Source organism: Lepus europaeus, chromosome 10, assembly GCF_033115175.1.
Source record: "Lepus europaeus isolate LE1 chromosome 10, mLepTim1.pri, whole genome shotgun sequence".
NCBI classification, from domain to species: Eukaryota; Metazoa; Chordata; class Mammalia; order Lagomorpha; family Leporidae; genus Lepus; species Lepus europaeus.
In genome coordinates this window covers 96014863-96036893 of record NC_084836.1, presented here as the reverse complement: position 1 = coordinate 96036893, position 22031 = coordinate 96014863, and the positions used below count along the sequence as shown (strand labels likewise).

The 22031-nt window shown below is 53.2% G+C and overlaps 1 protein-coding gene across 3 annotated transcripts; it reads left to right on the top strand.

The window, feature by feature from the left end:
- Positions 1 to 3832: 3832 nt before the first annotated feature.
- PRNP (prion protein (Kanno blood group)) lies at positions 3833 to 18822 on the top strand. Of its 3 annotated transcripts, XM_062203905.1 has the most exons (3): positions 3833 to 3906; positions 6614 to 6705; positions 16513 to 18822. In XM_062203905.1, the coding sequence occupies exon 3, from the start codon at positions 16523 to 16525 to the stop codon at positions 17279 to 17281; it is 759 nt and encodes a 252-aa protein (XP_062059889.1). In that variant the 5' UTR covers positions 3833 to 3906; positions 6614 to 6705; positions 16513 to 16522; the 3' UTR covers positions 17282 to 18822. The 3 variants fall into 3 exon arrangements, with proteins under 3 accessions (XP_062059889.1, XP_062059890.1, XP_062059891.1); XM_062203906.1 differs by lacking the exon at positions 6614 to 6705 and having other exon boundaries at positions 3847 to 3906; XM_062203907.1 differs by lacking the exons at positions 3833 to 3906; positions 6614 to 6705 and adding an exon at positions 6727 to 6779.
- The last annotated feature ends 3209 nt before the right edge of the window (positions 18823 to 22031 follow it).

Genomic DNA, 22031 nt, shown 5'->3' with positions numbered 1-22031 from the left:
CACCACAGCCCACATGGAGAAGCCACATGCAGGTGCGCTGATCTGCACACTTGATCTTCAAGTCTCCCCAACCCAGGTTGCCACTCACATAATTGAGTGATTCCAACCTCCAGCTATGCAGGTGACCTGCCCACCCTGGACTTTAAAGTCTTGTCAACAGAGACCCCAGACCTCCTGGGACAAAATCAAATCCCCACAGTGCCTGCCCAGCTCCCTGGCTAAATAGTCCACCAGCACTAAGTTCTGGGTGGTTGCTGCATAGCAATAATAACCAGAATAGGACAGAACTTTGTCTACCTACCTAACCCACCCACCTCTGGTCTGGTCCCCCTCCCTCAAGAAATCTCCTGTCCCTCCTCAAGCTTTGTCCTGGTGATGAAACCACAGTCATCCAATAGGCCTGTGGTCCTTTTGAGAAAATGCTTGGATTTAGCATCTCCTAACCAAGCTTTGCAGAGCCCCTTCTGCGGGGGGGTGGGCGGAGAGGGGGAGCCGGCCCCTTGTGCAGACTGCTCTGTTCACATCCTCCAGCTCTACCCCAGCTCTCTTCCCAGCAACCCGAGAGCTCCTGGGAGGATCAGAGACGGCCCTAGGTCACCGCAATGGGCCATCTCAGGAGAAAGAGAGTGAGGCTCCAGAAGCATGGTCAACCTAGGCACTACAGCGCAAGGCTGACTGGAAGTCCACAGCCCAGAGTACCCAGCGCTCTGTTCTGAATGGCCACAACCCAGTTCTCCCTGCTTTACTGAATCATCTCCTACCAAAGACCTGGTTTCCCAGCCTTCTCATGTCCCCTTCCCAGCACACCTCTCAGGTGCCCACCCACACTCACGTAAACATCTCTGCACCTGCTCACATCAGCCCCACAGTCCTGGCTTCTCCCTTCCCACATGTGATGACGGCTCCTGACGTATGATGACATGGTCCCAAACCCTGCTTCCAGCCATGCCTAACATTCTTCGACCTCTTTGCTGGCTCACTTCCTGCCCACAGCCAGGGCACCAGCCACCCCTCTTCCCAGGTGGGGGGGGGCAGTCCTGGTATACACCCCCTTCACTATCAAAAGTCCCCCCCCCCACCACTTGCAATTGGTTTTGCTCCAGTTTTGTTTATGCTGATTGACAACCTTATATGTTTCAGAACTGAATGACTCCTGAAAATAATGATAACCATGCAGCGGGCACAGCCATTGGTGGCGACAGAGTACTCCCTTCATGCAACAAATTCATTAGATGAGACAGGAAGAGACTTCCAGACCCAGGACAGGCAGGGCCTGTGGCCCTGATGAGCAGGAGGCAGCTATAGAAAATACGATTCTATGCCCTTCAGCATTCTCCTTAAGATTTTTTTTTTTTTAATTTTTGACAGGCAGAGTGGACAGTGAGAGAGAGAGACAGAGAGAAAGGTCTTCCTTTTGGCCGTTGGTTCACCCTCCAATGGCCGCCGCGGTAGGCGCGCTGCGGCCGGCGCACCACGCTGTTCCGATGGCAGGAGCCAGGTGCTTCTCCTGGTCTCCCATGGGGTGCAGGGCCCAAGCACTTGGGCCATCCTCCACTGCACTCCCTGGCCACAGCAGAGAGCTGGCCTGGAAGAGGGGCAACCGGGACAGGATCGGTGCCCCGACCGGGACTAGAACCCGGTGTGCCGGCGCCGCAAGGCGGAGGATTAGCCTAGTGAGCCGCGGCGCCGGCCTTTTTTAAGATTTTTATTTATTTATTTGAGAGGTAAAGTTACAGACAGTGAGAAGGAGAGACAGGTCTTTCTTCTGTTGGTTCACTCCCCAAATGGCCGCAATGGCCGGAGCTACGCTGGTCCGAAACCAGGAGCCAGGAGCTTTTTTCTGATCTCCCATGCAGGTGCAGGGGCCCAAGCACTTGGGCCATCTTCTAGTGCTTTCCTAGGCCACAGCAAAGAGCCAGATTGGAAGAGGAGCAGCCAGGACTAGAACCGGCGCCCACATGGGATGCTGGCGCCACAGGTGGAGGATTAACCATGGCACCAGCCCCTTCCCTTAAGATTAAGATCTAGAATCTCTGAGGGAGGAATGATAAGAGCAGACAGATAGGATTAAATTAATTAGATTCATGAGCTGGAAACCACGTCCCCAGTCCCTGCCCCATCTGATCTCTCTCTCTTTTTTAAAGATTTATTTATTTATTTATTTATTTGAAAGTCAGAGTTAAACAAATAGAGAAGGAGAGGCAGAGAGAGATCTTCCATCCGCTGGTCACTCCCCAATTGGCCGCAATGGCCAGTTACACAGATCCAAAGCCTGGAGCCAGGAGCCTCCTCCGAGTCTCCCACGTGGGTGCAGGGGCCCAAGGATTTGGGCCATCTTCCACTGCTTTCCCAGGCTATAGCAGAGAGCTGGATCAGAAGTGGAGCAGCCAGGACTTGAACCGGCGCCCATATGGGATGTCAGCACTGCAGACAGCGGCTTTACCCACTACACCACAGGACCGACCCTCTCATGTGATCTCACTCTCCTACCTAATCTTACTTGTATAAGCCCACCTGTTGATCAGGCTATGTATGGTCACCCCTTTGGAAGTGAATAAAAGGACCAGCTAGATCTCCTGTGGTACCAGCATCCCATATGGGCACCAGTTCAAGTCCTGGCTTCCCCTCTTCCAACCCGGCTCTCTGCTATGGCCTAGGAAAGCAGTAGAAGATGGCCCAAGTGCTTGGGCCTCTGCACCCACATGGAAGACCCGGAAGAAGCTCCTAGCTCCTGGCTTCAGATCCACCCAGCTCCAGCCATTGCAGCTATTTGGGGAGCGAACCAGTGGATGGAAGACCTTTCTCTCTGTCTCTCCCTCTGTCTAAAACTCTGACTTTCCATAAATAAATAAAATCTTTATATATAGATTTAAAAAAAAAAAAAAGGCATGGAGCATGGGGCCCGCCCCTTGTTCATCCCTAGGCCTCTCGCTGCGGGCAGCCCTCTGGCTGCCCGGGCTCCCCTGCTTTCCTGCCTGTGTGCCATGCCACCTGTGGGTCACTCCTAACAGCACGCTTTGCTTCGTCTGGCTCTAGCCTGTGGATTTCTCACACGTGGCTCCCGGCCTGCTCTCTGCCTGGCATGGACTTCCCAAATCACGTTTCCAAACCCCTTCTCCCTTTCCTAAAGCCCTCACTTTCTGTGTATTTCTCTAAATAAATGCTAAACCTTAAAAAAAAAAAAAAGTGCCCCAGTTTGAGCAATAATTTGCCTACAACTATCACTTAACCTCATTCCTGGACCTCCTTTAAGGAGACAGACCCCGCTCCAATTTCTCAGCGGGATTATGAGAGAGAAAGCCCTTCTGTTTTATAGAAAACGCCTCAGGTCATGGGCACTGGGCCTGCTAAACATAGTGCGTTTCTTCTCGCTGGTCAATATCATAATCTAAGCCATCTCTTTTGCCTGTAATTCGGAGCAGGAACCGACGATAGGCAGTGTCTTTTGTAGGTCTGCAATTAAGGGCTTAAGTAAAAATCGTAAGCAGTGGGCTAATCTAGGGTAGCAAAATCTTCCTCTGTAGCAATTTCCGGCGGCCGTAGCGCCAGCCTTGGCTGTCTCAGCCCCTGACCTTTCTTTTCCCGAGTCCTCCTTTACCTAACGGGAAGCTGAGACTGAAATTTCCATTAAAGAGAATCCTCATCCCCCGCCCGTGAGCAACAGCAGGGAGCGGCGACGCCCGGAGGAGGCAGCGTCCGGGGCCAGGGTGCCTGCGAATCTCCACTCCCTCGCTCGCCGGGGTGAGTCACGCCGGGCCCCGCCCGGGAGCGCGCGCCGCGCCGCGCCGCCATTGGTCCCCGCGCGGCCCTCCCACGCGAGCGCCGCCCGGCCCGGCCCGGCCCTGCGCGTCGCGCGTCCTCGGCGCCAGTCGCTGACAGCGCGGCGCTGCGGGCTCCTCTCGGAAGGTAAACAGGCAGCCGGGCCGGGCCGGGCCGGGGGTCCGGAGGACTGGGTGCGGCGAGGGGGCCGCAGGGCCGGCAGGGAGACCCCTCCACCCCCTGATCACGCACAGTGGGCGGCCCAGGCGCGAAGGCGCACGGCCAGGTGTGGCCCTTGGCCGTGGGGAGGCGGCCGGGGGCTCCGGGGCGGGCGCGTGAGGCAAGATCCAGCCCGGCACGGTGTGCTCGGCTGTGTTGTGCGTGGGGAAGGCCCCTTTATTCGGCCCGGGCCTGCGGGGACAGCGTGGCCGGTGCCCAGGTGTCTCATCGCGCCCCCACCCTGCGCGCTGCGGGCGGGGCGCGTCGCGGGGCCACGGGGACGGGGAAGCAGGGGGGGTGGGCGGCCCTGGAGGGGCGCCTGGCGACTGCCGGGGTCCCCAGCTCCCAGCCTGTGAGGGTCGTCCCTCGTAGCCGGCGGGCGAGGCCGGGCGAAGCCTCGAGGGCGCGCGGGGAGCGGGGGAGGCCCGGGGCCTCCAGCCAACGCCTCCCCGGAGGCCGTAGCCAGGCGCTGCGCGCACCCTCCTGTGGGCCCGGCGGGCGCGGGAGAGCAGGGGCAGAGCCTCGGGCTCGGCCCGGCAGGGTCTCGGGGAGGCTCCGGCGTCTGTCTGCGCGGCCGGGGGCGCCGGGGTCTGCGTCCCGGCTCCCGCTTGCCCCAGGTGGGACACGGAGACCCGCAGCTTCGCCCTTAGCTCTTTTTCGCGTCCCTCGGGAAGAACAAGCGCTGCCCACGGGCGGGGGGGGGGGGGTCGTGCGGGAGGAGACCTGGGTCCTGCTGCGGGCGACCGATAACCGGCCCCCTGCACCTGCGCTGCTGGCGCCTTCGCTGTGCGGGTGCGTTATTGGTGAGTCTGTTTTGCGTCCTTTCTAAGGAGTTCTTTCCTTTTCTCTGTAGTTAGTACTGGTCTGTAGCAATTTTTTTTTACTGCGTAATTCCAGCATCGTCACATCCGTCCTCACCATAGCAAAGCGTGTGTCTTTGCTGTCTGCAGGTCCACGCACAGCACGATGCAATTTCACCTTCTTGGCTGCGTTTTCTCGTGCGTGTTTTAATCTGTGGTTTACACCTGCGGAAGCCTTGGAACCTTTCCCTTCTCCTTACAAAAAACTCCAGGTAGAATAGAATTAAAAGATGTTTACAAACCTGGTGATCAGAAAAAAATAGGAACAGAAAATTGATGAAAGATCTCAGAGTTCTGGGAAAACTAACAACTCAGATTTTAAAAAGAGAAAAAGATCACGAATGAAAAAAGAATAATTTTACCTTCGTAAACAGTGAGAAGCTCTTCCCATGAGAAACAAGTACCTGGAAAGGGAAAGAGAATGGCCAGTATGTAATGTATGGTTCTTTGAGTCTGACCCAAGGTCTTCATGCTTTTCATCTACCAAGGTTATAATAGTGAGTCATTTACAGAATAAGATGCAAATTAAAGCTTGATTTGCCATTTTTGGTCTTTTTTTGCAGTTAATTTATTTGAAAGGTAGAGTTGCGGGGTTGGGGGTGGGGATCTTAAATCTGCTGGTTCACTCCCCCAGATGGCCACAACAGCCAGGGCTGGACCAGGCAGACATGAGGAACCAGGAGCTTCATCCAGGTCTCCCAGTGCAGGGGCCCTGGCACTGGGGCCATCTTCTGCTGCTTTCCCAGGCACATTAGCAGGAAGCTGGATCAGAAGTGGAGCAGCTGGGAAATGAACTGTAGCTCATATGGGGTGACGGCTTAACCCGCTATGCCACACCTCCACACCATGGTTTTGGGGCTAGCAAGGGGGTGCCGTCACCAGCTTTGTGACATTGGACAGGTTACCCAATTTCCTGACCTTGCCTTTGTCCCTTCATAAAGAGACAAGATGATACCTACTTCCAGGGCTTGTTGCAAAGATTAAGATTTTTAACCATCTGTAAAACTGTCCTCTGCTGTGTATTTTTTTCTTTCTTTCTCCTCTTGGGGACCCCTTGGGGACCTTGTGGATCAGTGCAGACTTTTCATAGAGCACAGCCGTGGTGCCCTGGGACGCCAGCAGCCTGACCCAGAAACTCCACCCCTGGGAATCTACCTGCAGGGGAAGAAACAAACAAGGGCAAAGAAAAGGCGCAAGGCAGGCACCTGCTCCAGGAGGAGGAATCTAAAATTAGAACAGAGAAACAACCCAAACATATAGCAGCAGGGCAGCAGCTAAGAAAATCATGACAGGCTTAACTGACAGGAACATTATGTAACTCTCCAGAATGGTGACTGTGGAGCCTGGGATGGATGGGGAGAGCTGACGCGTCCACGTGCAGATTCCTAACCGTGTCTGTTGACCCACTCATGAATGTCTGTGTGAAATATCAGAGGGAAAGCCAGAGGAAACGGAAGCTTTCCCTGAAGGCAATTTTCTTTGTTTCATCTATGGCTATCACTGTACAATGTTATTTTTTAAATATTCACAGGTGTTCATCTTTAAAATGAAATGGATCTCTGGCTTCCTGTGTGTTAGAGGGAGGGGTAGATGCCCTGTTTATTTCTTAGGATCAAACACTTTTAGCCAATCTCATTTCCTTTTTCAAATACTGTTCAGTTTTCTCTTGGGTAGGCTTTTTAGTGATTTAGTGGATCCGACATGAGATCTTTCTTTTTTTAAGTCTGTTTTAGATTTGTTTACCAACTCTAGTTTTTCTATTTTGTTATCTTCAGGATTCTCGGCTCTGGAAACAGCATTTTCAGCCCAGCTGAAGCACCGTGTCTCCCAGAGGCCCCAGTCCAGTGTAGCTCAGCCACAGCAGATTGTATGTACCCTGTGGGATCCCTGTGGTCCCTCGAGGGAGGGAAGCCACCAACTGTCCCAGGGAACAAGAGCCAGGCAAGGCTGCACCCACAAACCCTGGGCCGTGTGTCACTCACTCCTAGGCGCTGTTGTTTCTTGTGAAGTCAGCTTGATTTTCTTAAGAGTTATTTCATTTGCTTGAAAGACAGAGTTACAGACAGAGGTAAAGACAGAGAGAAAGGTCTTCCATCCGCTGGTTCATTCCCCAAATGGCTGCAAGGGCCAAAGCTGAGCCAATCCGGAGCCAGGAGCCAGGAGCTTCTTCCAGGTCTCCCACGTGGGTGTGAAAGCTGCTGTTTTCCCAGGGCATTAGCAGGGAGCTGGATCAGAAGTGGAGCAGCCGGAACTCAAACCTGTGCTCATATGGAATGCCAGCACTGTAGGCTGGGGCTTTAACCCACTGTGCCACAGCGCCCACCCCAACCAGCTTGATTTTGTAGACTAGATACATCAGCTATCTTAGGATCATGCTGAATTGTGTAAGGAAGCAACACATTTTTGACATAATGTGATCAACTAACAATAACAAAATCATTTCTGCACCAACCCGACATAGAACATGACTCAACCAGCTGACAAAACCAAGGCAGAAGGCTTTTCTGGACTGGAGTTTTAGCTTGCTCATCCATTCTCCTTTTTTAGATCTTATTTCTTCTCCCAAGCTGTGTCAGCTGCGACCTGCTGCATATTAAACATTCGAAACGCATCTGTCTCTAACTTAGCCCTTACGTGAATAGTGTTTGCAGCGTTTCTTCCAGTTGCCAGAATTTTTGTCTCAGTTTGTTGAACGATCCTGTCTCTCCTACCTTGCTGTGTCTCATGCTTGTTACAGTTCTGTAGAGTCACTGCCAGGGAGGTGAGCCCTCTGAGGAAGAGCATTGTAAGTGGTCGGTGTTCCAGAGCTGGGGACCCAGTTCCAGAGCTGGCTAGGAGCTCCGTTCCCTGGGGAGCCTTCGTAGCATCTCGGGCTCCATCCTGGGACACTCCCAGGCTTGTTCAGGGCAGAGTCCAGCAGTGCCGGCTTTTGAAACTTCCTCAGGTGATTGTGAAGATAGACCAGGTTTTAGGGGCCCTGTGCCCTGTGCCCTGTTCAGTCCAGGGCTGGGCCCGAGCGTTACAGTAAAAATCTTCCCCAAAATGTTTTGTAAAATTTTGTGTGACTGGCATTCGTTTTTTATTGTTGTTTTGTTTAAGACTTATTTGTGTATTTGAAATTTAGAGTTCAAGAGAGGGAGAGACAGAGAGAGAGAGAGATCTTACATCTGTTGGTTCACTTCCCATATGGCGGTAATAGCCAGGACTGGGCCAGGCCAAGCCCAGGAGCATAGCGCTCCATCTGGGTTTCCCATATGGGCAGCAGGGGCCAAGCACTTGGGCCATCTTCCACTGCCTTCCCAGGCGCATTAGCAGGCAGCTGGATCAGAAGCAGAGTAGCTGGGACTTGGACTGGGGCCTGTATGGGATGCTGGTGTCGAAGGTGGAAGCTTAAGTCATTGGGCCACTCCAGCCCTGGCATCAAATTCTTTAAGGATCAATGACCTTAAAAGATTACATGATGACAGATCTGTGCTATTTGGCTCCAGAAAGACAGGCAGTTTTCCTGAGGACAGAGTGGGGTGAGGGAGGATGGGGGGCCCGTCTGATCCTTGTCATGTCCCGGTTTAACCAGCTCAGTGAGCCTCAGGTTGCAGTGTGTGTTGTGTCAGAAATTTGGCCCTAGGCACAAGACAGTCAGAAGCTGGGAGGCTGTGGTCCCTGCACTGGGTCTCAGCCACACCACCCTGGGCTGTCACTGACCTCAGGACAGGGTCTCACCGGACTTTGTCTCCCTCTGTGAGCAGAAGTAGGAAGAACCGGGTGACGTGAGTCTGCAGCTTCTCTCTGTGCCGTCACTCGCCGTTCTGCTCACGCACAGTGCCACGTGCTGTCACCGTGGCTTCGCGTTCTAGCTCCCGGCAGAACAAGTCTGCCTTGCGTTTTCATCTCATTCAGAAATGGCCACAGTCCTCTTGAGTATCATCGAATGGCTTTGAATGTTGACAGAGTGTGTTGACCGTGTGGTTATGTGGAGGTAGTCTGGTATCTTTCAGTATGGGTTTTCCCAACCAGAAATGTTATCTTTCTGTTTACATCTTGTTTTATGTCTCAAATTTTATTGCTTTCCTCATTTAAGTACTACTGATTATGTTTAGGTTAAATTGTAGATATTTTGAATTTTTTATTACCTTTCTAATTGGACTGTTTTTTGCCACTAAATCTTCCAACTGATACAGACTCACTTTAAAAAAAAAAAGATTTGGCCGGCGCCATGGCTTAACAGGCTAATCCTCCACCTTGCAGCGCCGGCACACCAGGTTCTAGTCCCGGTTGGGGCGCCGGATTCTATCCCGGTTGCCCCTCTTCCAGGCCAGCTCTCTGCTATGGCCCGGGAGTGCAGTGGAGGATGGCCCAAGTGCTTGGGCCCTGCACCCCATGGGAGACCAGGAGAAGCACCTGGCTCCTAGCTTCGGATCAGCGAGATGTGCTGGCCGCAGCGGCCACTGGAGGGTGAACCAACGGCAAAAAGGAAGACCTTTCTCTCTGTCTCTCTCACTACCCACTCTGCCTGTCAAAAAAAAAAAAAAAAGATTTATTTGAAAGGCATATTGACAAAGAGACAGGGAAAGAAACAGAGAGGGAGAAATACTATCTTCATCTGAAGTTTTTACTCCGCAGTTGACAACCGCTGGGGCTGGACCAGGGTGAAGCCAGGAGCCAGGAGCTCCATCTAGCTCTGCCCTGGGGGTGTCAGGGACCTGAGCACCTGAGCCACCTGCTACCTCCCAGGTGCATTTGGCAGGAAGCTGGGTCAGCAGCAGAGGAGCAGGACTTGGTCCCAGGCACTGAGACGGGGGTGTGGACGACTCACTGCACTATCCCACCCACCCCCAGACTCACTCTTTCTTTTGTTGATACCGAAATCCACCACCCTCATGAGCTCACCTATTTATTCTAAGACATTTTTGGATGATTTTCCTGAATTTTCCAGATGAAAAATTATACCTGGATAAACTTCCAGAACAATCTAAAATAATAGTGAGTTGCATCATTGTCTTGTTCACAGATTAACAATGATGCCCTGCCTCTTAAGTTGCAGCGGGGGTGCGAGCTTGTGTTTGTGATGGCCATTCTAGATGATGGAAAGGGACTGTCCTTCCAGTCCTATAGAAGCCTTTTATAAAATATAGCTTAAACTTTTTTAAAAATCACAAATGGATATTGATTTTAAATGAACTTTTCAACATCTGCAGAAAATCTTCATTTTTCCCCTCTATAAGCTGATAATAGATTTCCTGATTTTGAGCCATTTTTGCATTTTTTTTCTTTTCTTTTTTTAAGATTTATTTATTTATTTGAAAGGCAGAGTTACAGAGAGTCAGAGGCAGAGAGAGAGAGAGGTATTCCATCTACTGGTTCACTCCCTAAATGACCACAACGGGCAGAGCTGTGCTGATCCGAAGCTAGGAGCTTTGAGCTTCTCCCAGGTCTCCCACACAGGTGCAGGGGCCCGAACACTTGGGCCATCTTCCGCTGCTTTCCCAGGCCATAGCAGAGAGCTGGATTAGAAGTGGAGCAGCCGGGACTTGAACCAGCAGCCACGCGGGATGCCAGCACTGCAGGTGGAGGCTTTATTGGCTACGCCACAGCACCGGCCCCCATACTTGGCATTCTTAAAATAATCCCTATTGGTCAGAGTGTGTTCTTCTACGAAGCTATTACGGTCAGGTGGGTGGTATTTTCTTTGGATCTAGGCACCCCTGTCACTGGAGGCTGGGTAACAAGATGGGATGAGGGCCAGCCTCTATACTGGCTTTTGAATGTTGACCCTTAGCCTTTGGCCATGAACACTGCAGTGTTGCTGTCTGCTGAGGTCCAGACTTTCCTAACAATGGCCTAAATGGGTGCCCCACCCCCACCCCTCCTTGAATGTTTCATTGATGCTGCGGAGTTGCTGTCTTCCAACCCAGACTCTTGGTTTTCTTTCCTAAGCCTGGTCCCCCTCCAGCTTCTCCTGTTTCAGTGTAGGCGTCACCAAGGCCGTAGGCCCCCTCTCACTCCTTCACCCACTGTCTCAGTTCTTTCTGTAAAACAGACCTTGTTTATTCACTGCCTGTCAGCCATGTCGGCACCATCCCAGGCCACGCCACCTTCTTCCTTCAATAGTTCCCCTAGCTGATCTCTCCATTTTCTTCTTTGTCCCAGGAAATGTCCCTTTTGCACAACAGTTAGGATGAGCTTTTGAAAAATGGTCCTGTGGTGTTACTGTCCCCTTAAGACCCGTGCCCTCCTCTGGTGGCAGTCCATTGCCCGACACTCGATCTCCCTGGAACCGAGACACACCCAGCTAAGCGTCCATTCACCTTCATGCCCTCGTCCCCAGCACAGGGCTATAACCTTAGAAGACATGTGGAAGATGGGTTAAGCTAATCAATAAGTTATTGTGCTGTAAATATTACAATATGTAACTCCCCCCATTCCTTCTGTGGTTATTGGTCCATTTCATTGTCTGTCTTTGAAAATGGGTGCATAGATGATATCTCACAAATACTTACTATTTCATTCTGAAGATGATTTCTATAATTTATAATTTTATGGAGAGGCCATATGTCTCACGGAGACTTTAGATTTATTTCCCTGATATAAAGCTGCTGTGTTTTCTAGTCATGTGTGTATTAAATTTTCAAATAACTTGGCTTTATTTAGAAATTCTACACTTGTCTGGATGTTACTGATGCCACTTTTCCCTGTTCCTTCATGACAGCCTGTTCTGATGTTTTCCTGTCTCTGTTGAGTTGAACAGTCAGGAGCTGAGTCCACTCTGTCTGGTTAGCGCCGCCGTCCGCTCTTCTCCCTTAGCTGTGGCTGTGTCCAGTTTCCCAGCAGCAGCGAGCCTTCCTCCTCCATCGAGTTGTGGCACCTTTTTCTGTTTTTTTTTTTTTCTTTTTAAATATTATTTATTTGAAAAGCAGAGTTACACAGAGGGAGGCAGAGGCAGAGAGAGAGAGAGGTCTTCCATCTGCTGGTTCACTCCCCCAGATGATCACAATGGCCAGAGCTGGGCCAATCTGAAGCCAGGAGCTTCTTCCAGGTCTCCCACGTGGGTGCAGGGGCCCAAGGATTTGGGCCATCTTCTACTGCTTTCCCAGGCCATAGCAGAGAGCTGGATCGGAAGTGGAGCAGCTGGGACTTGAGCTGCAGCCCATATGGGATGCCGGTACTGCAAGCAATGGCTTTACCTGCTACACCACAGCGCCAGGCCCTATTCTTTAAGGTTGACTTGACTATTCATGGACATTCCTTCACTCATGAGAATTTATTGAACTCTTTCAAAAATCCACCTGGGGGCCGGCGCTGTGGCTCACTAGGCTAATCCTCCGCCTGCGGCGCCAGCACCCCGGGTTCTAGTCCCGGTCGCGGTGCCGGATTCTGTCCCGGTTGCTCCTCTTCCAGTCCAGATCTCTGCTATGGCCCAGGAGTGCAGTGGAGGATGGCCCAAGTGCTTGGGCCCTGCACCTGCATGGGAGACCAGGAGAGGCTCCTGGCTTCGGATCAGTGTGGTGCACCGGCCGCAGCGGCCATTGGGGGGTGAACCAATGGAAAAGGAAGACCTTTTTGTCTGTCTGTCTCTCTCTCTCTCTCTCACTGTCCACTCTGCCTATCAAAAAATAAATAAATAAATAAATAAAATTAAAATCCACCTGGGGCGGGGTGTTTGGCCTAGCGGTTAAGGTGTTGCTTTAAGATACTTGCACCTCATATTGTACTACCTGGGTTCAAGTTCAGTCTCTGCCTCCTGACTCCAGCTTCCTGCTAATGCTCACCCTGGGAAGCAACAGGTGATAGCTCAAGTACTTTGGTCCTCACCACCTACAGGAGAGGCCTGGATTGAGTTCCCGGCCCCCAGCTTTGGCCCCTTGCCACAGTTGGGGAGTGAATCAGCAGATCCTTGCCTCTTGAATTAAAAAAAAAGAAAAAGCTATCTGGAATTCCAACTGCCAAAGTGGACTTCTTTAGAATACGAAGTTATCCCAGTCAAGACTTTGAATGCCTAGCCTCTATGTTAAGACTTCATTTTCCCTCCCGTGGAAGTCTTAGCTATTCCTCGTTAAGTCGATGCCTAGGCACTTCGCAGCGTGATTGTTATGGTGGCTAGCCAGTCGCTGCTGGTGTAGAGAAACACTGCTGATGTCTGTGAGCCGAGCACGGCCGTGTATCCCGCAGCCTTGCTGAACTCTAGCTACCTCTGACGACCCTGGATTTCCTAGGAACGTGTTCTTACCGATTGCACTTAGTGTTAGCACGAGCTCTTTCCTTACAATTCTTACCCCAGTGGCTACCTTTCTTTCTTTCTTTTTTTTTAATTTGTGTTTACTTATTTAAGAGGCAGAGACACAGAGAAAATGCCCACAATGGCCCCAGGCTAGATCAGGTGCCAAGTCCAGGAGCCACACTCTCAGTCCAGGTCTCCAACATGTATGACAAGAACTCAGGTCGCTTCAGCCAACACTGCTGCCTCGCAGGGCCTGCATTAGCTGGAAGCTGGTATTGAACCCAGGCACTCTGACAGGGGCCACGGGCATCTTAGCTGCTGGGCCACACACCTACCCCTGCACCTGCTACACGTGGCATTGGTTCCTGTGACAGTGGACAGCCCTGTGCTGCTTCTGATCTTGCAGGAGCTGCGCTCAGAGGTCATCCATTATGTCTGCCGGTTTTGGTGTGCCGCTTTTATCAAGTTAGGGGAGCTTCCTTCTAGAAGTAGTCTTAGTTTTCCTCTTAGTGATAAATGGGTATGGACCCTTATCAAGTCTGAAGTGTGACAGCCTGACTGTTCCCAGACACGGGCGTGGGTGAATCGAGGGACCCAGGACCTCAGTCACCACTCCCAGAAACCTCGTGAGCCCACAGTGGAGTCACTTGGCCTTCGAGAATCTGGGTCACCTGGTTTGTAGAATGACAGGCAGCGTAAGCTCTCCCTAATCTGATCACACACCGCACGATGTTCCCAAAGGTCTCCTCAAAGTTGAGTGCTTCCTTGGAATTGATTCTGCAGATACGGTTGCTGTTTTTAATGCTTTACATAACAAAGCGTTGCCTTTTCCATTCTCAGTTCATTTACAAGTGCCCTGTCTTGGAATCTCCCGTTTTAATGGGGCGCTGGTCAGCCACACATGGCCCACGGTGACGTGCTGTGGCCCGTAGGAGGACGGCTCCCAGGCCCACTCTGCTGTCCCTGTTTATCCTCAACTCCAGGCCTGAGAACCAAACTGCCTGCCGTTATCTCCTGTCCCACACGTAGCGTGACAACAGCGTTGCCAAAGCCAGGGCCCTCCCGGCTGGCCCCACGTCCTGCCCTCTGACCGCACAGCGGCCCCACCTACAAACCCGGCTGCCACTCGAGCTCTGGCAGTCTCCCGCGCCGCCCCCAAGGCCACCTTGTAGTCACTTGCCCTGCAGCTCCCCTTTCCCTGGCCAGTGCCACCGTCTTCCCATAGGAACCAGTCTCCCTGCTTCCCATCTTAAACACACATGGCTCACCAGGCCATCCTCACAATTTCCTTTCTAAACAAGAACCCCGGACTCCCCAGTGGCTCCCCAGTGCCTTCAGGATCAAGTCCAGACTACTTAACCCACCTTGTAATCCAGCTGGCTGCCTATAGGATGTAGTACCACACAGAGCCACTGCTGGGGACAGAAGGCGCACGGTGAAGGTTAGCACAGGGACGATAGCCCAGTGTCCCCAGCAAGCCAGGTGGCTGCTCACATCACTCCTGAGGCCCTCGTTACCTGCCTGCCTCTCCACGGCACCCCCACAGCTCCCCACGCTGACCGCACGTCTCCACTCGGAATGCTGTGCCCCTGTCTCCATGCAGCGTCAGCCCGGCATCTCTGTGAGCTCAGATCCCGCAGCCTCACCCCAGGGGTACTCAAAGCCGGACTCGGGGTTGCCCCCTGCAGCCTGCTCTTGCTCCCCGCTGCCTGTTTCAGGGAGTCACCGCAGCCGGCTAGAGCCCACCGCCGTGGCTGGCCCTGAGACGTTTATTCCACGGAGTTGAAGCTGTTAGCGACCGTTTCGTAACTTTATTATCCGGTTCTCTTCAGATACTCCTTGTGGGTACTTTTAGTCTGCTCTTCCCTTAGGTTTTGATCACGGATGTTTTCACGCTAGCGCAGTCATCCTGCATCTCTCTTGCCCATCTGTACGTCACCTGCCCTGTCCAGGGACGTTATTGTGGTCAGAACTTGACCCCTGCCCTGGAAGAGCCTACACTCGGGAGGGGATGGTGACCAAGAAGCGTCTGATAAACACTGCCGCGTGGCAGGTGGCAGGGACTGCCCTGGGAGAGGGCACCATGTGAGGTGTGGTGAGACGATGCTTGTGCAGACTTGAGCCACGGAAGTGGCTGGAGGTAGAGCCTTCCAGGCCAGCAAAGGCGGAGGCCTGGAGGTGGGTGCTGGTCGGGTTTGAGCAGCAGCAGGGGGACAATGGCCGTGCCGGGACAAGACCTGCTGCAGTGTGACCGCTGAGGTGTAGAGCCCCACTGCGGTGTTTGGAGCTGCGACTTGGCCTGGGGTGCACTGGGTGCTGTCTGATAATCATTCTGCCCCGAGGCCTTAGTCTCTGCCCTTGGAGTTGAGTGGCAGGGGAAATGGGGTCTTAACCCTATGGAAGGTTCTTTCTGCAGAGGGTCGTCAATGGTCATCCGGGATATCACACGCGTGGTGGTTTTCTAATCTGTGCTGTAGCCATTCTCTGTAAGAAAGGTTTCTTTGGTACCAAAAGTTAGAAGGAAATAAACCAGATGTGGAACAGCACCTGCTGAACCCACACTCATTCAGCAAGTGAGTGACTGCACTTGTGAACACAGCTCACTTGGGCGGCTCTGAGCAGCCCTGATGTCTTAGAGGGGTGGAAGGGAGAGGGAAAGGAAAGGGAAGGGAGAGGTATTTACAAGTGGGGTTGCAAAACGCTGGGTGTTTCCTAGTTCTACTAAAGTCACAGTAAGAATGCCTTGTCTGGGGACATCAATTGCTGGGCTGACACATAGCTGTTGTCCTGCTCCGTGCCAGGCACGGCCCTGGCCCCTGAGGACACAGCAGCAAACAAAGAGGGACTTGTTCTACTCATGCTCACAGGCGTCATGGAGCCAGCTGCCTACAAAACGCTTCCATCCCTGTCACGCCCGCCTGGGGCTCCTGACCAGGCATTAGATGCTTAGGATTCCCACAGGCCACACCGGCCTCAGGCTGCCAGCTGGGGACACACCAGGGTCCTCACGGTGCTCACACAGCAGCCCCAGCAAGGGGCAAGAGGAGGAGGCCCGTGCTGGTGCAGAAAGGGCTCCCCTGGTGTGGGAGACCCACACCCCACAGGAGCCGATGCCCCCGCAGCAGCCCAGTGGGCTCGGCGTCCAGGGTCCCCACAGGGATGTGCCAGTTCCAGCCCACAGCCATGGCACACCCACCACGCGTCAGCAGCTGCTCCTGGTTGTTTTCACCACCAGCAGCTGGGCTGGCATGCCACCGTCATCCAGGTTTTGGGAAATAGAGCCAGAGATGAACTCAGGGTCAGGTCTGTCCTTAGAGAAGGAGGGTCACGTTCACCCGTCAGTCACAACAGCCCGGGGCCCAGGTGTGGCGGACAGGTCCAGGCTGTGACGCAGCTGTCACAGCACTGAGCGGCTTCAGCGTCAGTCCAGGCCACTGACAGCCTCCTCTCTCTTTACAGGTCAGCCGTCATGGCGCACCTCGGCTACTGGATGCTGCTTCTCTTTGTGGCCGCATGGAGTGACGTGGGCCTCTGCAAGAAGCGGCCGAAGCCTGGAGGAGGATGGAACACAGGGGGGAGCCGGTACCCGGGTCAGGGCAGCCCTGGAGGCAACCGCTACCCGCCCCAGGGCGGCGGCTGGGGGCAACCCCACGGTGGCGGCTGGGGGCAGCCTCACGGCGGCGGCTGGGGGCAGCCCCACGGCGGTGGCTGGGGGCAGCCCCACGGCGGTGGCTGGGGTCAAGGAGGTACCCACAACCAGTGGGGCAAGCCCAGTAAGCCGAAAACCAGCATGAAGCACGTGGCCGGGGCGGCGGCGGCTGGGGCGGTGGTGGGGGGCCTCGGCGGCTACATGCTGGGAAGCGCCATGAGCAGGCCCCTCATCCACTTCGGCAATGACTACGAGGACCGCTACTACCGGGAGAACATGTACCGGTACCCCAACCAGGTGTACTACAGGCCCGTGGACCAGTACAGCAACCAGAACAGCTTCGTGCACGACTGCGTCAACATCACGGTGAAGCAGCACACGGTGACCACCACCACCAAAGGGGAGAACTTCACCGAGACCGACATCAAGATCATGGAGCGCGTGGTGGAGCAAATGTGCATCACACAGTACCAGCAGGAGTACCAGGCCGCCTACCAGAGGGCGGCCGGCGCGCTGCTCTTCTCCTCGCCGCCCGTCATCCTCCTCATCTCCTTCCTCATCTTCCTGATGGTGGGATGAGGGAGGCCTCCCGCCTGAGCCATCTCCGTGCGTCCTCGCTGGGGGAGGGGTGTCCGCCTGCAGCCCTTTTCGCGGCAATGTCTCATGCTCGCTTCTCTCTTGGTTCCCCCCCCTCCCACCCCCTAGGCTGACCCCCGGGCACCGACGGGCAGACGTTCACCCGAGGCCCCCTCTGATCGATCGAATCCCTCACAGACCACGCTGCCGCTGCCGGGCCCCCAGAAGCCGAGCACTGGTTCCTTGGCCCTCAGTCGCGGCTGCGTTTTGGCCTAGAGCTGCAGGTTGAGGCTGAAACAGATCTCAGAGCCGCGCTCCAAGACCTCTGCCTCTGGCTGAACGCCCCGGTGCCTCGGCAGCCCCTCCCCACAGTGATTTCATAGCAATTTCAGGGACGTTTCCCCACCTCTTTTTAGGAAAACCTGACAGCTTTTCTGTCCGATTTTAAAGGAGGCCGCACGATACTCATTCAAATAAAAGCTAGGAGTCCTTAGCTCCCGGGCCACAGCCCCAGCACTCTGGAGCACCTGCCGTGTCTGCAGAGAGCTTGGCGATGCTCTGCCTCCATGGCCCGGGCAGGAAACACCGACGGGGACCTGTCCACTGGAGCAAGCACCCTGTATCCTACGTGATGGGCTCCTGGGGCCGAGACCTCCAGCATCCGGGGACTGAGCCCTTGCAGCCAGCCTCCCCTGAGATGTTTCAAGTATCCACGCGTGGCATTCCTTTCTTTAGTAACAAGCTATAGGTAAAACTAAGGCAGAAAAAAAAAGTCCCTCTGGACACAGCAGGCAAGCCTGTGTTCGTTTACCCGGAAACCAGTATGATTTTAACATAGGGTGAAAGCAGGAGGTTGGCACAGAGTGGGCAGCGGCAGTTAACAAAAGCCCCATTGGCACAGAGGACCGTGTAACGAACACGCTGGCTAGCGAGCAGGGGAGGGAAATGCTTGCGTCTCTTTGTTCCTGTTTGCAGAATTGTGCAAATCCAGAATTAGGTCAGGTCCTCCATTTCTGTAATTGGCATTTGAATCGGAGACTAGGGAGACAATCTTTAAAAAAAAAAAAAAATCTAAGGTTGGAGATGACAGATGATCCATTCCAAGTGGAAAAAGAAATTCTGTTAGTGAGGCGATCTTATTCCCTGAACTGTGCGATATTGTCACCTAGCAGATGTACATTTCCGTTCTGCAATGTTAGTGGCTTGCACTGTGCAGGTTGTCTGTGTAAAAAAAATATAAATATATTGCATAGGACAGACTTAGAAGTTCTGTTGGGAGTAGCTAGCATCCTACTCTAACACAGCAGCCCTTCTGTGAGGTACTAAACACTCACGTGCGAGAAAGCCTTCGCGTGGGCCCTCAGCTTACAACGTGCACTGAATAGTTTTGTCTAAGAACCCAAAGTGGGCGCCACGAACTGGCCTTCGAAATGTGCATGTACTTTATATTTTCTATATTTGTGACTTCGCATGTACTTGTTTTGTCGTATGAAAAATTTATAAGTGTTTACTAGCTGATGGAAATTAAACAGGAACCAAGACGAGCCCGGCGGTCACTGGCGTCCTTCTGTGAAGGCCCGCGTGTCACACACCTGCTCCTGATCCCACCCGCACCTGCCTGGTCCCCTCCGTGCCCTCCCCACAGCTGCCATCAGTCACTCACGCCTGGCAGACAGCACGTGCTCTGTCGCCTTGTATTCTTGGAGGTTTCAGGTTTCTTCCTGCCCTGGGTTGTTTCGTTTGTTGAAAGTTTATTTATTTATTTATTTGAAAGAGTTACAGAAAGAGATCTTCCATCTGCTTGTTCACTCCCCAAGTGGCCGAAGCCAGGAGCTTCATCCAGGTCTTCCACGTGGGTGGAGGGGCCCAAGCACCTGAGCCATCTTCTGCTGCTTTCCCAGGCCATTAGCCAAGAGCTGGGTTGGAAGTGGAGCAGCCAGGACTTTATCCAGCGCCCACAATGGGATGCTGGCATCGCAGGCCATGGCTTTACCCACTGCGCCACAGTACCACCTCCTGCTCTGGATCTCGAAAGAGGTTTTCCTGATTAAAGTGAAACCTAGCAAGCTCTAAAGTACCCACCTAATACACCCCTAACTCAGGTCCTGAAATACAAAGGTCCTGATGTGGCCTCTAGCAACAGTCACTCAGATGTAACACCTTTGGTCCAAAAGGCCACTGGGTTTTGTCACAACCTTTCAACTCGGGCTACGCCCATTTTCTGCTCTCCTAAGTGCGGCAGTGCTGGTGGTTCTTGGTAGAGTTTTCTTGCGCAGCTGATGTGCTAACAGCAGGATGTAATCACAAGAAGTGACAGTGGTTGAAATCAGGAGCTTTATCACTTCACAATCGCTGATGTTATCAATGGGGTGTTTAGGGATCTGCTGGGGAAATCCCATTCAGAGAGCTGTGAAACTGAAGAGCATTCTACTCACAGTGCTGGAGTCAGAGGCCAGGCGAGATAACGAGATAATGGGGCTAGAGAGGAAGTGCTCCCAGAGAGCCACTCAGCCCAGCAGGCGGGGAGGGGAGAGCAAGGGCAAATCCATGGGCAAGCACCTGTTCTGGGGGTGAGGGCGGAGCCCGCAGCAAAGGCATGTGGGGATTTTACTGGTGTGTTTGTCACTCAGATCAAGGGAGAACCGAAAGGAGCACGTGTGGCAGGACCAAGCAGCCTTACCACAGGGTACACCTGCTGGCCTGGGCAGGCTGTTTGTGGGGTGCTGAGGTGTCAGGGAAATACGAAGTTTTAAAAATTTATATGAAGACAGGCTTTTGGCCTTGTAGTTAAGCCCCCACGTGGGATGCCCACGTTCCACATCCCAGTGTCTGGCTCCAAGTCCCAGCTCCACTCCCAATTCCAGCTTCCTGCTAGTGCACACCCTGGGAGGCAGCAGCTGATGGCTCAAGTAGTTGGGTCCCTGGGTTGAATCTGCAGCTCCCAGCTTCGGCCTGGCCCAGCCATGGATGTTGTAGACATTTGAGTAGTGAATGGGAGAGCTCTCTCGCAAATAAAATAATAAAAATCTTAAACTCAACCTGTAATACAGTGCCAACATTGTGTAGCTATCAGGGAATTGGCTTTGCAAAAATGCAAGCCAACACCCTGAGGCCTCATTATTCACAAATCCACCAAACCAAGTGATAGGATGAGAGGCAGTTTCACAACCCATTGACAATGCACATTAATTCCATTTTCCATGAACTTTTTGAAGGGTCTTCATACAAAATTTCAGAAGCATTCCTCATTTATAATCAGACTGCAAAATTAATCCTCAACTAAAATGTCTATAAATATTTTCGGTCTCCCCTCTTTTTGCCATTTTCCTAATTAAAAATAAATTATCTGCCAATCATTTCATACCACTAAGAAAACTTGAGTCATTTACACTTAGGTATTTGTAGGAATGAAGTGAATGAATAATATTTGGCTATATCTTTCTCAGGCCCCCCAATTCCTTTTAAAAAAAGATATATTTATTTCAAAGTCCGTTCCAGAGGAAAAGAGAGAGACAGGGAAATTGGTCTTCCATCCACTGGTTCACTTCCCAGATGGCTGCAACAGCCAGAGCTGGGCCAGACTGGAGCCAGGAGATTGGAGCTTCATGCAGGTCTCCCATGGGGTGGCAGGAGCCCAAGGACGTGGCCCATCTGCTGCTGCTTTTCGCAGGCCATTAGCAGGAAGTGGATCAGAAGTGGAGCAGCCAGATGCGAAGCAGCCCCCATTTCGGATGCTGGTGCTAAGGCTTTACATGCTTCACACCAGCGCCAGCCTCATAAGCCCCTAATTCCTGTAAGTTGTGCAAAAGGATTTTTTACTTAAAGAAAAAATTGAATGACCAGTGGAAGCATAAACCCAGAGTGAGTTCTCAGGTCCTCTTGTGGCCGAGAGCACAGAAGTGCCATGCGCCTTCAGAGGGAAATGGGTCTGGACTGCTTCCCACTCCAGCAGGAGCCCAGATCCCAGCCACAGCCTGAACTTCTCCCCACTGGGGCCTGACATTACGGACTGGGATTCTGTGATTGACTTCCAGCCAAGAAAGGGACTTCCTCTCTGACTCCCCGGAACCCCTCCCCTGCCCCGCAAACCTCACCCTATGCTAACTTGGGATTTCCATCCCTTGAGTCCTACCCAGAAGCCCCACCTGGTCCTGCTTCTGCAGGGCGGTCCCCCCTTCTCAACCTGCAGCTGGGCTCCTCCAACTTGAACATGCATGCGGATCTGCAGGTCCTGGCCCCATGGACCGCTCTCTAACAGGGCTCTACAGCTGCATCAGAAACCCCCGGGAGGGCTTGCTGAACAAGGCAGCTGGCCCCACACTCTCAGGTTCTCACGTCGCAGTCCTGGGACAGGGCCCTGAGAAGTTCTAACAAATTCCCAGGTGACGCTGGAGCTGCTGGGGTCATTATTACACACAGGGACAGAAGGCTGCCGCAGCCCTGAAACACAGAGCTGGAACAGAAACCAGACACCTGCCTGGGAAGCAAGAGCCCGGGACTTCTCCCTGGAGCGGAGCGAGCTGGGAAATCTAGGAGCCAAGGACGACAGGGGTGCAAGAAGCTGATTCCCTCCTGCTGCCAAAGTCGAGGCCCAGCCCACCCAGGCAGCGCGCCTCACACTCAGGTGTGCACGCGAATCCCCTGAGGATCTCGTTGAGAATGCAGGTTCCAGGGTGGCGGGTCCGAGGCGGGCTCCGTGATTCCGCAGCTCTGCAAGTCCCCGGGCTGCTGCTGCTCGGAGGACCACACCCTG

Excerpts from the sequence above, each read along its gene's own strand:
- PRNP (XM_062203905.1), top strand. The coding sequence starts at position 16,523 with ATGGCGCACCTCGGCTACTGGATGCTGCTTCTCTTTGTGGCCGCATGG.